The sequence below is a fragment of the Pollachius pollachius genome (genome assembly GCF_949987615.1).
Source record: "Pollachius pollachius genome assembly, chromosome: 17".
Lineage (NCBI taxonomy): Eukaryota > Metazoa > Chordata > Actinopteri > Gadiformes > Gadidae > Pollachius > Pollachius pollachius.
The window spans coordinates 16,688,619-16,702,974 of record NC_136950.1 but is presented as its reverse complement, the minus strand read 5'-3'; the positions used below and the strand labels follow the sequence as shown (position 1 = coordinate 16,702,974).

General features: G+C 50.1%; 1 protein-coding gene across 1 annotated transcript in view; it reads left to right on the top strand.

Moving 5' to 3' along the window:
- Positions 1-2,498: 2,498 nt before the first annotated feature.
- Positions 2,499-14,356, top strand: part of kcnh2b (potassium voltage-gated channel, subfamily H (eag-related), member 2b) — a gene marked incomplete at both ends in the record, with an annotated part of 135,673 nt that continues 123,815 nt past the window's right edge. The window contains one exon of the mRNA XM_079754957.1: positions 2,499-2,574. Within this exon, the coding sequence (XP_079611083.1) occupies positions 2,499-2,574 (76 nt within the window). The remainder of the gene's footprint in view (positions 2,575-14,356) is intronic.

Here is a 14,356-nt window from a genome sequence, read left to right as displayed (position 1 = left end):
AGCTTCAAGCTCCCGACAGAGCAGTCAGCTCCGACACGCCCCCTGGTGACGGACATCAGTCATCCCCGAGTGACATAGTCATCCCCATGGTGACGGGGGATGACTCTCACCCGCTCACTCAGCTGTGTGAGGGTGCATGGGCCTGTAGGGATGATGGGTGATGATGTCATGGCAGCACTTAGTCTCTTAGTCTCTGCCAGGTCAGCCTCACCGCTGCATGCCCTCTCTCCCTCTCGCCTCCTCTCTCTCTCTCTCCCCCTCTTTCTCTCTCTCTCTCCCCCTCTCTCCATTTCTCTCCCCCCCCCCCCCCTCTCTCTCTCTCTATTTCTCTCTCTCTCTCTCGTATTAACACCTCTTCTTCTCCACAGGGGGCGACCTCTCCAGACGCTGAGGGACAGGGGCTGTGTGTGCGTGTGTGCGTGTGTGCGTGTGTGTGCGTGTGTGTGTGTGTGTGTGTGTGTGTGAGAGCCTGAGACCGGACCGGACCCGGTTCAGAGGTCAGACTGTCGTCTCAGCGGGCCGGTACCGTCCTGCTCCTCTGTACAGATCCTTTATATTATATTATTATTATAATTATTATTATAATATGCATATTATATTATTTTATGTTTGTATAAAAAGAAAAAGTCTGACTATAGAGAAACCATTTTGTATTCACTTTAAATAAACTATATCTCCCTTAAGGTCATTACTTTATATTATTATGACATTATTATATTTATGAACCTGTTTTACTGCTGAGGATTCCACTGACTGTAACCTTCGATATCAAACATGACAGATCTTGACAGAAGTTCGCTGGTCATCAATAAACGTTTTCTACTCCAGCCTGTCGTCATTTGGTCTCTTTTCTGTGGATCATCTTTGGTTCCTATTATGTGGACAGTTGGTCAATATTCTGAGTGACTGAGTTCCGGATTAGTTCTGAAGGGGAGAGTTCAGTGGTTAGTGTTCAGAGTTCACAGTTCAGTGTTCAGTGTTCCTACAGGAGCCACGTGCTGGGAGCCGTCAGAGGGAAGAGCTCCGTGACAGCCCCATGTCTCCTCCCCCCAACCCCCCCCCCCCCCCCCTCCTTTCCTCCACTACCTCTCCTTTCCTCCACCTCTCCTCCTCTCCCATGGCGGTTTTCCTGACTAAATAAGGGAGTTGAGAAGCGGGAGGCTGGGGTGCGCGCACGGGAGCGCGCCGATAAGCCGTCCTCGCGCCAAGCAGCTTTTCGAGGCGGCTGCACGCGGACTACCGGGGGGCTTCCACCGACAACCGCCACCGAATAACGGCGTTAACCGTCGCACCGTTTCTTAGCCTGTAGCTTAAGAGAGGATGTTTCTAAAAGATACACACACAGACAAAACCCTCAGGGCCGCGCGGGAGGGGAGCCGCGTGTGGGTGTCGACTCACGGGAACACAACAGGGCGCGCGCTCTGTCCACAGCGCGTGACGGAGCGGGGAAACCCGCTCCCGCAACCCGTGACGTAGGTCGTGATCACAGGGGTGAATCCCCGCCAAACCCGAATCCGACCCCTAATCAGAACCTGCATCAGCCCCGAATCAGACCCCAACCTCACCGGGACCGGTCTGACGTCACGAGCCGGTGAACAGGTGTTCAGGACGGGCGCGCAAAGGTGCAGCTAGCCACGGGACATGGCGGACGTGTTAGTGACCACGACCACCCGGGTCCCGGTCCAGAGTCAGACCCCAGGAGGCGGACCTGTTGTGATCCAGGAGACATGGGGTATTTTCCCGCGGTCACCTGGCGTTCTGCGCATGGCAGGTGGCGCTCAGCTCACTTGTACCCCCCCCCCCCACCCACCCCCCAATGATCACGTCATCCTCGTCTTGAGGACCCTTCACCTGACGAGTTAAAGAAGAGTCGGGACGTCAAGGGTTCACGCGCTAACCGGGTACACGCGCTCACCGACATCAGGTGCTGAGCGCTGATTGGGTTGATGAAGGGGTTAAAAGAGGTGCGGCCGGCGGGAGGAGGAGGAGACATCACACGCGCCGCTGTGAGCTCTCTGCTCTCGCTCTTCTTCATTAGGTTCACCGCGCGGAGGAGGACTTGTCTCGCGGGAAGTGGCGGCGGAACGAGGGACTGATAAAGCGAGAGACGCACCGCGCTGGGCTCTACCATGAGCCGGTCGACCCCCCCTGCCCCTCCGGAGCGGGCTCGGAGTGACATGTCGCCTGCGGGCCGACCCCGCGCGCCCTGAGAGCCCGGTCCCGCGCAACGCCACGGGGATACAGACACACGCGCGAGCCTCCTCCGCTCTGGAAACTGGAAACCGCTCGTGCAGCCCGACTCTCCCGTCACTCTTCCCGGTCATTCCTCACCGGCAACCTGCAGAGGAAAGTTGGACAAAGTTCTGCCGTGGACGACGCGTCGGCTGGTGGACCGGAGGGTCCGCGATTCCGTGAGGGCGCGCTCTGCGCATCAACGGGAGTCGAGTCTAAAGTCTGAGAGTTTCTGAGAGGATCCCTGCGGTCTTACAGGGTCCACCATGCCGGTCCGGAGGGGCCACGTTGCCCCCCAGAACACGTTCCTGGACACCATCATCAGGAAGTTCGACAGTCAAAGTAAGACCTTTGATTATCACTGATTGATTGGTTCCCTCGATGGCCAATCAGATGTGGCTCATGGATGCCCTTTTTTCCCCTTAATCAGATCCACTTATGAAGGTGATGGATTCGTCACGCCATCGCCTAATAATATCACAGTGAATTATAGCTGAAGGGGTCTGGTGTGTACAGTCTGCGTGAAGCTTCCTACCTCCTGGTCTGTCTCCTAAGGCTTCGTATCAGTCTGCTGGCCTACTGGTCTGTCACCTAAGGCGTCATATCAGTCTACTGGTCTGTGTCTCCTTAGGCTTCGTATCAGCCTACTGGTCATTCTCCTAAGGCTTTCGTATCAAGTCTACTGGTCTCTTCAGAGCAAACAGAGCAGTTCATATTTGTATTAGTTGCAGGCTGGTCTCCCAGCCAGTGGCTGAAGCAGGCTCACCCTGCTGCTGCTTTACAAGGTGAGTTATTGTCTTACCTTCACTCATAACCAAGATAACCTACAGAGACCCTCCGTACAGCCTCTATAGAGAGCCTCCCTGTAGCCTCTACAGAGGCCCTCCCTACAGCCTACGGTCAGACCGCCTTAACCAACACCTCCACAGGGGTTCAGTAAACGTTAGGCACGTCCCTGATGCCAATCTCTCTCCCACTTTCCACTCGCCTGTCGCCCCCCGGTGTGCCTGGACTTAATGAACCTCTGGTGGACCGGGGTAGAGATCGGACCAGGGGCCGGGGGGGGTAATGACCCCCGGCTGATGGAGAGATAGACCTCTGTTTGGGGCGTGCGTGTGTTAACCCGGGCTTGAATTTGTCAGATCATGAGGACATATTTACGTCGTGAAATCTTGTCCAAAAAAAATTTACAGCATTTTCAGTCATCCATGTTCGTCTTAAGTTTGTGCTCCCTGCGTTTGTATTTTACCTGAAGGCTTCCCCTCTTGGCTCTGATCCTCATACGGGGCTGCAGTGTCTCACAGAACAATCTGTTGTTTTGAGTCTCTGAACAATTGTACAGTAAAAAGGCGATTTGCAAACTGTGGTTAAGATGTGACTGCTGCGGAGAAAGGCAGTCGTCCTGTAACAGCTGGGAAACGTATATGCACAGCATTACCGCACAACTCTCCCCCTATAACTGTACCTTCTGTAACACACATTGATCTAGTGCTGCACACAATATTTGACTTTCTTTAGAAGCACAATCAGGGATTTACATTTAGCAGACGCTTTTATCCAAAGCAACTTATAATAAGTACATTTGTCAGAAGAAAGCGAAACAACAATATATCACTGTCGGTTCAGTAAGGATGTTCATAGAACAAAGTGCCAAGCATTGACAACCGCAAGGTTAGTCATGGTGTTCATTCATCTCTCGGTTCTATCTCCTGTCGTCCTCACATATTGCAGTGCATCGTTTAACGTGCACTACTGTGCATGGCAGGACGCACCTGCCTACACAAAACATGTAAACAGAAGCAGAATAGAGCCCCCCCTCCCAGCAGCGTATCCTTTCAGGCCTCGGTGAGCCCTGTCTGTAACGTGAGCCCAGCTCTCATGTTATACACCGCAGGTCGCTGTTTCTCTCCCCTCCGGCCCGGGGCTCAGAGTAACGTACGCCCGCTGCATTAGCTAATAAAGGACACGGTATCGCTCAACAGAGGCTTGGTGATCAGACTAATAATGAGAGCAACAGGCCGTAGGTAATTAGATGATTAGGGTTAGCTATGGAATCTCCAAGATGACTTATATTAAATCATGAGGTTCTTCGTGATAATGAACTCCACATATTTATTGAGTGATTATTTTTTCAAAGTATAAGCGTCGCGGTTGGCTTCCTCTCTTCATCCAGTACTCCAGCAGAGAGCGCCGGTCCAATCTAGAAGGATTTGCTGGGATGGATGCTTCCCCTGTAATCTCCCTCTCCCGGTTCTTTTTCCGGTCCTTCGTTTTGTGACTGTTTGTAGGTGGAATCTGTTCTGTGAGTCATTCTGTTGAAGCCCGCTGTGCGGCTCGGATCAAAGCGTCTCTGAACCAGACATCCAGCGAGCAGGGAGTTCGCTCCGTACGTTTCCCCCGGCCAGCGGCCCGCTGACAGGCAGGTCCAATGGACGAAGCCGCCCACGATACACGAAGATGCAGCCCTCCACTCCTATGTGGAGGACCACCGCTTCTCAGGGCTGCCGTGGAGATCAGAGCCAGAATGAAAGTGAGAGTGGGTTTCATTAATTCATAGACAAGCGTGGATGAAGCTTCAAAGGAGCGTTAGGAAAGGGGCATGCGCTCTGTATGTTGTGACCGATCAGCTCGTTGGAATAGAAGTGTACCCCCACCCAGGGGAATTAAAACAAAGTAGAATAGGTTATTAATTAATAGAAACATGTTACTGTTGACACAAAGGAATGACTTGTGACGTCCTGAATCACTTTGAGGAGTGACACAGGCTGGTTCACACAGGAAGGCGTTGAGTTAGACATCGTGATTAACACGTTTTCAGAGTCCTGGAGGGTTCTGAAGACATGTGCCCCCCCAGCCAAACTCTCCATCCCTCCACTGCTCCTCTGTACAGCAGCCAGTCACCCCAGATGTGAGGTCTTCACAAGCTCTCCCTTGGCCAGGGAACCCCAGATGTGATGGCATCAGTGACTCCAGATTTGAGGTCATCAGTGACCTCCAGTCACCCCAGATGTGATGTCATCAGTCACCCCAGATGTGAGGTCATCAGTGACCTCCAGTCACCCCAGATGTGATGTCATCAGTCACCCCAGATGTGAGGTCATCAGTGACCTTCAGTCACCCCAGCAATGAGGTCGTAACCTTCCTCTTGGCCCAGTGACCCCAGATGTGAGGTCATAACCTTCCTCTTGGCCCAGTGACCCCTGCCCAGATGCAAGGTCATAACCTTTCCCTCGACCAAGTGACCCCAGATGTGAGTTCATAACCTTTCCCTTGACCCAGTGACCCCAGGTGTGAGGCCACGACCTCTCCCTTTGTTTACTAGCTGTCCTCAGGGTTGCCTGCTCCAGAGCTTCGGCCAATTAGAATCCTCCCAGCCGCAGCATCCTCCGGGGAATCACCGACTCTACAACCTAGACACAAACACTCCATCACCGCGGCAACAACCCCCCCCACAACCATCCAACCCACATCGCTGGAACACACGCACACACACACACACACACACACACACACACACACACACACACACGCGCAATGGCGTTGGTGACGGCTAAGAGGACTAAAGACCGAATGCCTCCTCTCAGCGGTCTCTGCTCAGAGTCAATGCGCCATGGATTCTCACAAACAACCAGTGCATTATGGGAGGTGTAAACAAAGGGATGAGCACAAACCCTCCCATCATTCATGTGATCATTGACACCCTCTACCAGACACGAGGCAGCAGCAGTACAGGGCGTGTCGGTGTAGACCCACAAATGGGTCTTCAGATGAGGGTCTGAGGGGTGGGGTCTGAGGGCTAGGGGCTAGGGTCTGGGGGCTAGGGGTCTGAGGGCTAGGGTCCGGGGTCTGGGGGCTGGGGTCTGAGGGCTAGGGGCTAGGGTCTGGGGGCTGGGGGCTGGGGGCTAGGGTCTGAGGGCAGCTCTGGGTTGAGGGGCGGACCTCTGGGCAACGCTTCTTTGTTTGTAAATCAATGCCTGGTTTTCTTCGTCATATACGTAACACACAGCCGGCCAGGCTGGGTGCGCATGTGTCCGGTGTGCATGATGGATGTCCTCCTTCCTCCTGTAGGAGTCAGCCTGCCCTCTGGGGCACGGCTGCTGTCGAGCTCTGTAAGGGATACTAGAGGAGGTTAACAGTGTATCATAGTCCAAACGTGTGCGTGTGTGCGTGTGCATGTGCGTGTGTGTGTGTGTGTGTGTGTGTGTGTGTCTGGTTATGCACTCTTGGCGGCCTTTCCCTTGATCAGATTATAAAATGACTTCATCGTATTTTATTGGTTCAGACAAAGCATGCTGCTCGGACAAGTAAATTATCAGACAAATAATCCATAAATGAATCAGCCATGAAAACACTAATTGCTTTGAGCTGCAGAGGGCTTCCTCTCTGTGACTCAGCCGGGTGCGTGCATCACAGAGGGCAGCAGTAACATCAGATGGGCCCTGAAGTGACGCTCTGACACATGCTGGTCACCCGCCCGGCGGTAGAGCTGCAGGGTGGGAGGGTACGCTTCTCAGCCCGGTCCTTCTGTCCTCTTACCCATCACTTCCTGCTCCTTTCAAGTAGAAACACTTTCTAATTATGTTCTATTATCTCCCCCCCGCCCCCCCTTCTGGAGCAGGGATGGGGGCAGACCCCAGGGGGTCCTGCTCAAGGTCCCCCCCCCCCCCCCCCCCCCCCCCCCCATGCAGCCAGAGGGGGATTAGGCCTAATTTGCATAAATCGTTATAACGTCGTTATGAAGGAGCAGGGGGGACCCTCTGACACCCCAGAGCCAGGAGCCCATTAAGAGGGCCAGTGATTATGGGAGGTTCAGACTGAGCCATGTTTGAAGAATTACCAATTACCAGCTTTGATTGATGAGTGATTGAATCTGAGACGAGGTGATGCAGAGTTAAAGGTGACATATTATACCATCAGGTGTGAGTGTGATTAGCGGCTGACATATTATACCATCAGGTGTGAGTGTGATTAGCGGTTATAAGCCGTTTGACTCTTCTGACATCACAAGTGGGCGTGTCCACCTAGATTTGAGCTGGATAGATCAGTCTACCAGCCTACCCAGTGGATTGTTGAAAACGTTGCTCATCTATCCGTCATACGTCTAGGTGGACACACCCACCTCAGATGTCAGAAGAGGCTGATTTTTGTAACAGCTAATCATACTCACACCTGGCGGGTTAATATGTTGCCTTGTTGCCTCTGAAAGTTTGGGTTGCATGATGGGGCTAATAATAAGCTACACAATGCTACTCCCTAGCATGATGGGCTTACAATTAGCTACAAGACCACTTCTGTTGGTAAACAACTGAAACTAAACTACAGCGGTCCAGATGCTCTATAGCTAACGCAATTGGTTTCACCTTTTTTCCTATCATAATCGACAATTTTAATTCTATAAAAACAAACACGACTTTAATAATAATCCGATCATGCCAATCAAGAGCACGACCAAATTACGCTCAGCTGCGAAGCGGTTCATTGCTCTCCATCACTGTAGAAGTTAAAAACCGTTCTGAACAAACACTTGGCGCCCAGTAGGGAAGAGCTTGAATGTTTTCAGCTGTCGAAGACATCAGGTCTGAGTCTTCTCCCACCATCCCCCTGGCTGTCCCATGCTGATGACATCGCAGCCTGCTGGCCTCCCCAGGTAACAAGGAGCAGGACGGGAGTGAAAGGCTGGTGTCGCTGGTGTCGCCGTAGCAGCAATGTTATTTCTGGACACCACTGCCACAGTTCTGCGACGCTCAGCAAAGCAGAAAGTTTTTTTCTCCCAGACGCTGATGGCAGACTGGCGGTCCGAGTGGCAGCAGATGATTCCCTGTTTGGCATTTTGAGACAAGACTGCTTCTTCAAATCTGCAGTCTGGCATGCACATTCGACTCCTAAAGTCGCATTCAGAACAGATCTCGCATCTTTAAAGAAATATATCAGGGTAGAACCGATCATTAGCACAGAACGGAGGGGATGATTTGAATGTGATTTGACTCGATGTGCAAACAAGAACAACAGTGCGAGCCAGCTGGTCTGTGTCAACGCCCGCGGAATGCACGTCAGCTTCCTGTCATCCTAAGAACATTGCAGCTGTGGTGCGAGCGATGTTGACTCTGAAGTAAAACAAACACCAAACCGAGGGCACTGATCTGAAACCAGGATCACAGATTCGCCAGAGGTGTCACTGAACCTACCAGACGGCTTGATATTAAGTTGTTAACACAATCGCTCTCTTATTGATTACTAGCACATAATTCTACTCTCTGTGCTTGGGGGGGAATTGTATGGTGGTTATTATGGATTCAAATAACAATTAATCATACATTTTATTCTACGTTTTATTACCAAGAATAATCAGAGGGCCTCATTATGAACATTGGATGGATATTAAAACGGTTATGTTATCTCTACTGTGTTATCTCCATCTCTACAGTCCACCTGTTGTATCAGGGCCGTGTTGAATCGGCCAAACTCCGTCCATCATGTCATGTGACGCTGCCCCTCTGTGTCCCACAGACCGGCAGGTTTCCATGGCGATCGCTCGGTTAGAGCTGCTTTGCAACATGCGCGCCCCGCGCTCGCGGATCTATAAATCTCTGCTTCTTTCGGGCGTATTATTGTCCTCACTTATGCAAATCTACCGCTGAACCACAGGGCTGTTTCCCACCGAGGTCCGGCTCTGCTTTCTGTTTTGTTCTAACCTGATTTCCATCTCCTGTTGGTTTGCAAAGGAGCAAGAGATTCTCTCGTGCTCTCTCTCTGTCTCGCTCTCTCCGCCTTTCCTCTATCTGTCTCTCTCTTTCTCCCTCTCCGTCTCTCCCTATCTCCCTGTCTCACCCCTCTCTGTCTCTCCCTATCTCCCTGTCTCACCCCCTCCCTCTCCCTCCCTCCCTCATTGTCTCTGTCTCTCTTCCCCCTGTATCTCACTCTCTCTCCCCCTCCCTCTATCTCTCTCCCTCTCCTTCCCTATCTCTCTCTCTCTCTCTCACCCCCCCCTCTCTCTCTCACCCCCTCTCTATCTCTGTCTCTCTGTGTTTATGTCTGTTATCTGTCTCTCCCTATCTCCCTGTCTCACCCCCTCCCTCTCCCTACCTCCTTGTCTCTGTCTCTCTCCCTCTCCCTCTCCTTCCATGTCTCTCTCTCCCCCTCCCTCTCTTTCCCTGTTTCTCTCTCCCCACCCCGTCTCTGTCTCTCTCTCTCTGTGTCCCCCTCTCTCCCCCTCCCTGTCTCTCTCTCTCTCTCCCCCTGTCTCTCTCTCTCTCTGTGTTTATGTCTCTCTGACTCTTAGCTAACAGGCTACAGCCAGTGTTGACTCATGGGCTTCCCTCCTCCTCCGCCTACGCAATGTTCTCCAGGAGATTCCCAACCCACGCACACATGACACACACACGCAGACACACACACACACACACAAACACACACACATACACACACAAACGCACACACACACAGGCGAACCGGCAGACTGCAGAGCCCTCAAGGTCTACTCTCAGTGAATAATTTAGTCTGTGTCGGTGGGTGTATGTGCGTGTGTGTGTGTGTGCGTGTGTGTGTGTGTGTGTTTGTGCGCTCCTTGTACATGCATATAATTGTGTCTTTGTCTGCACATCCATCGATCTTAGTGTGTGTGTGTATGTGTGTGTGTTTATGGCGGCATGAATATAATATCTTGTTTTCCTAGAACAGCCTTTGTCTACAGATGGCTGCTCTTTCCCAGGATTCTTCTCTCTCTTCTCCATCCGTCTCTCCTCTCTTCTCCTCTCCTCTTCTCTCCCACCTGTACTCTCCTCTTCATCCTTCTCTCCTCTTTCCTTCCTCCTCTCCTCTCCTCTCTCCTCTCCTGGTGAATATGTTGGAAAAAAAAATAGGGAATCATACAGAATTATTATTCTGTGTGGTTATCTTGTATAGACGGTTATACAATGTAATATGCAAATAGTGTAGGGCTGCATCTAACCATTTATTATTCATTAATTAAATGAACAAACACAAACTGATGTCTTTAAATGTGATAGAAAAAGGAAGTTAAGTACCGGTATACCATATTATATTGTATCTCTCTCCCTCTATGTAGCTCTCACTCAGTCACTCACTCATTCACACATTCACTGACACACAAGCACACGCTGTGTAAAGGAGCCAACATGTGTCCTTGTTTCCTGACCCCGCCTCCTGGATGTGATGGAGAGGAAGTTGACCCTTTGGTCCCGGTCATATCAGGAGAACCAGTTGGGGGGGGGGGGGGGGGGCTTGGGGCTTAGTGGTCCCACTACCAGGGTGTCTCTGGGGCTGAGTCTAGGGTGTTCTGTGTAGCTGTATGGGGGAACATGTGTTCAGCGGTTAAAGTCAATACGGCTTCGGCCTGGTCCCGTTACTGCAACAGTACGAAAACATGTCGTGGTGCCATTCTCTGCTGAAAGACTTTTATCAGCTCTCCAGGAACGCGCTGTAGCCTTTGTGATTTTTACACAACGTCATGAAGTGTTATGTCTTTACTCTCTCTCCATCTCTCTCTCCCCCTCTCTCTCTCAATCTCTATCTCTGTCTCTCTCAGTCTCTGTCTCTGTCTATATCTCTCTCCAACTCTCTCTCTCTGTGTCTGTGTGTCTGTGTGTCTGTGTATCTGTGTTTATTACGCCCTCCTATCTGTTTCCCTTCACCACGCCTTTAACAGCACTGACACACCTACCTGTTTTCACAGCACAGCAACCATTCACTCTAAGAAGATGAGCCTTCAACTGGTTTAACTACGACCTCAGTATCAGGCATGGTTGTATAAAGTGTCAAACATATCCTAGCACTAGGATACCTGGTTTAACTACAGGCCTTCCTCAGTTTAGGACATGGTTTTACCGCTGAAAAATAGCAGTAACACTATCCTAGAAATACATTTAACGCTGTTAAATGAAGCCTGGAACAAGCTCCATATCTGACTGTGTGGTAAATGCTGAATCTTGTCTTCACTTTTGTAGTTCAGAATTGTTACAATTCAATATAATACAAATACGATCATTTATATTTCAAAAACCCTTTAACTTTAATATTTTTGCGCAAAGCTAGCATAGCGGGAAAATGTCATTCTTTAAGTAAGAGTGAAATAACCCAGCAAATTAAGTTATGGTCCAACAAACAACAAAAGATGAAACTGCAACAGCCGTAAATCTTCTCAGCCATGGCCTTCTCCCCCACTGAAGAAATATTCTATTTATCATTTGAGTGATTCCATCCCAAGTAGAGGCAGTTTTTTTTCTTTTTCTGAAGGGTCTCAGAACAGCTCTCCTATGAAGACCTAGGCTCATCCTCTGAGTTTGTTTACCAGTTAAATCAGCAGCAGGGGAAACGTCTGGGTGGGACTGACTTGGAACCAACTCAACCCCGTCCGATTGATCTGGTTTGAAAGTTTTAAGGGACCCAACGCTGTTTGACTTCTCCTTTAGCTCTAGGATACAGGTTATAGACTCAAACTATGACCTCAAACTATGGCCTCATCGTCCAGCCGTGGGTGATGAGGGGTAGGAGCCAGGAGGTGGCACCAGGCCGTATGGTTCCTCATAAGAAAGTACCAGAAGATCCGGTCAGTCCAAAGCTATTCTTTCATTCCAACACCAGAGTTGGTATTTACTCTAAAGCTCTCTGGGTGTTGCTCCCACTTTCTGTCAATGCATTTAATTGAAATCCAAACTTTCAATAAAACTCAACTCAAGGTTTAACCAGTGTCCAAACGTGGGATTTGAGCCCATAGTGAGATCTGAACCCCTGTTGGAATGACGAGCCCGATGTACGGAAGGATCTCACTGGGGGTGCCAGAGTCCACCCACAGTTTGTATTTTCAGAATTTGGAAACCAGTGCGATAAACCGGTTATACGCAACCCTTCAGCCTCCCCAAACCAAACCCCATCAAACAAACACAACACAAGAGGTCAGGACAGAGAGAGCAGAGCATAGGTAAGAGGAGGGAGAATGCTGAAGACAGGAGGAGGAGGAGAGAGGAGGAGCAGAGATGATATAGGAGGAGGAAGGGGGTCTTGGTTCACAGAGTTCTTGGCTCTCCGCTCTTCGGATCACAGGGTCTGGGGTCCGATGATGTAAACAAGAAGCAATTACCCGCGTGGAGCCCAGCCTCCTGGCCAGGAGCGGAGGAGGAGGTGTTCTGCCACCCAGCGCACAAACAGACCTTGGGGAGGATATTTATCACCACGGCCCGACGTCAGGACATCCTAACATGGAAATGGAAACAACCAAAAAGAGAATCCTTTAAGAGATAATGAAAGGGAGGCAGACGAGGTCAGAGCTGTGCTTCTGTCAGGCTCAGTATGCTGGGGGTCTCTACGTTCAGCACTAGTGATCAACCGACATATCGGCCGGCCGATATTTGCGTTTTTTTTTTTTTTTATATATATATTTTTTCCCGGCATGTTTTACAGATAGCTCAATAAATGTTCCTTTTTTAAATTGAGACTTGTAACATTTGTTATCATCATTGTCTCATTTTATGATGTAAATTGAGGGAGCAAAAGCAGTATCAGCTCCAAATATCGGCTCAAGAAAATCGTCATCGGCGTATCGTCATCGGCTAAGGCTGATGAAAAAAAAAACAGGCATTGCCCTATTCAGACCCTCGTTGTGGTCCGCTCTCAGTCTCAGGACCCCGTTGTCCGGACAGGACCATTAGCTTGGCTTCCCACCTGCTCTGGAAAAAGTGAAGTTTCCCAGCGCCTGCCGGCTCTGTGTTCACTGCTGCCAAAGAAGGGATAGGACAGTAAGAACACGATGCTGTCCTTCTCAGCCCTCTGCTGGAGCTGAGATGATGGTCGGCTGTATCCGGCCCTGATCTCTGACCTCAGCGGGGGCCTGGTGATGCTGCTGGAGGACTCACAGACCCGTTCCTCTCTGTAATGACACCCCAAGAGTCACAGCCCGGTGCAGACACAAGATGCTTTAATGTAACAATTGAAGTGGCCTGGCAGAGTAATATGAAGCAGAATACACAACAGTGCTGGCTCATGGAATAGTGCTTTTATGATTAGGGCGCAGATCTCATTATAACATAGGGGGCGCCAAAAATGGACCTTTTAACAAGTTTTTCCTGGAGCGACATAAATATCAATATATCAGATGGTCGGCTGTACCAGACACACGGCCATTAGCGGGTCGGACCACAGGGCAGGACGGGGGGGAACAAACAAAACCATAGCACTGAAACACTGGGTCTCATTATTTGATCAGATAAATAACGAGTCAGCCTCTAAGAAATCTATTTTCAATGGCATCATTTATTGAAAATATATACATATTGGGAGGGTTCTGAAAAAACGTGAAAAATGTTTTTCAGAAGTGGGGTCTCGTCCCCTCCGCCCCCCTGAGATCTGTGCCCGTGACACAAACCCACAGAGCCGCGCTAGCCCTCCAGGCACCCGTGGAAATATAAAAGAGTAGCTTCCGTGTCGCAGAATAATATGACAGGCTGCGATAAACGTCCCCAATACAAGCAGGGCTCAGGTGTGCAGACACTGGACCAGTTGTTAGGGCGCCTGACTGCAATGTAACGGAAATTACCTTCTGGAAAACACACACACACACACACACACACACACACACACACACACACACACACACACACACACACACACACACACACACACACACACACACACACACACACACACGCGTAAGTCTATTATTTTTTCCTATTATTTCACAGAAGATTGATGCTGTGCCCGAAAGACTCACCGTCCTGTTAAACCTAATCCCCATTTAGAAGTTGGCTGTTCGGAGTGCTAAATGGTTTACTAAATAAACAGCTGCCATCTTCTGCCCTTTACTGAACATAATGAGAACTTTCTCTGTGTAGTCGTCCATCATCTTGCTGCTTCCATGCATCGTGTTTCATCTCACCTTCCTTTCCACCACAGGATTCACTAGATAAAGTATCCTAGATGTGTTCATTGCATGTAAAAAGACATCAGCTATTTAGGGGTTTTAGAGACGGGATTGATCCAAATTGCTTGGAGTCTTCCTGCCACATCACCCTCTACATCAGCCTCTATCTTGGAGTGTCTCCTAAGTAGTGCCATTAGCCCTTGGTGGAAAGCTTGCATGAGTTGAGAGCCTATTCTTATCCTAGCTATCTTT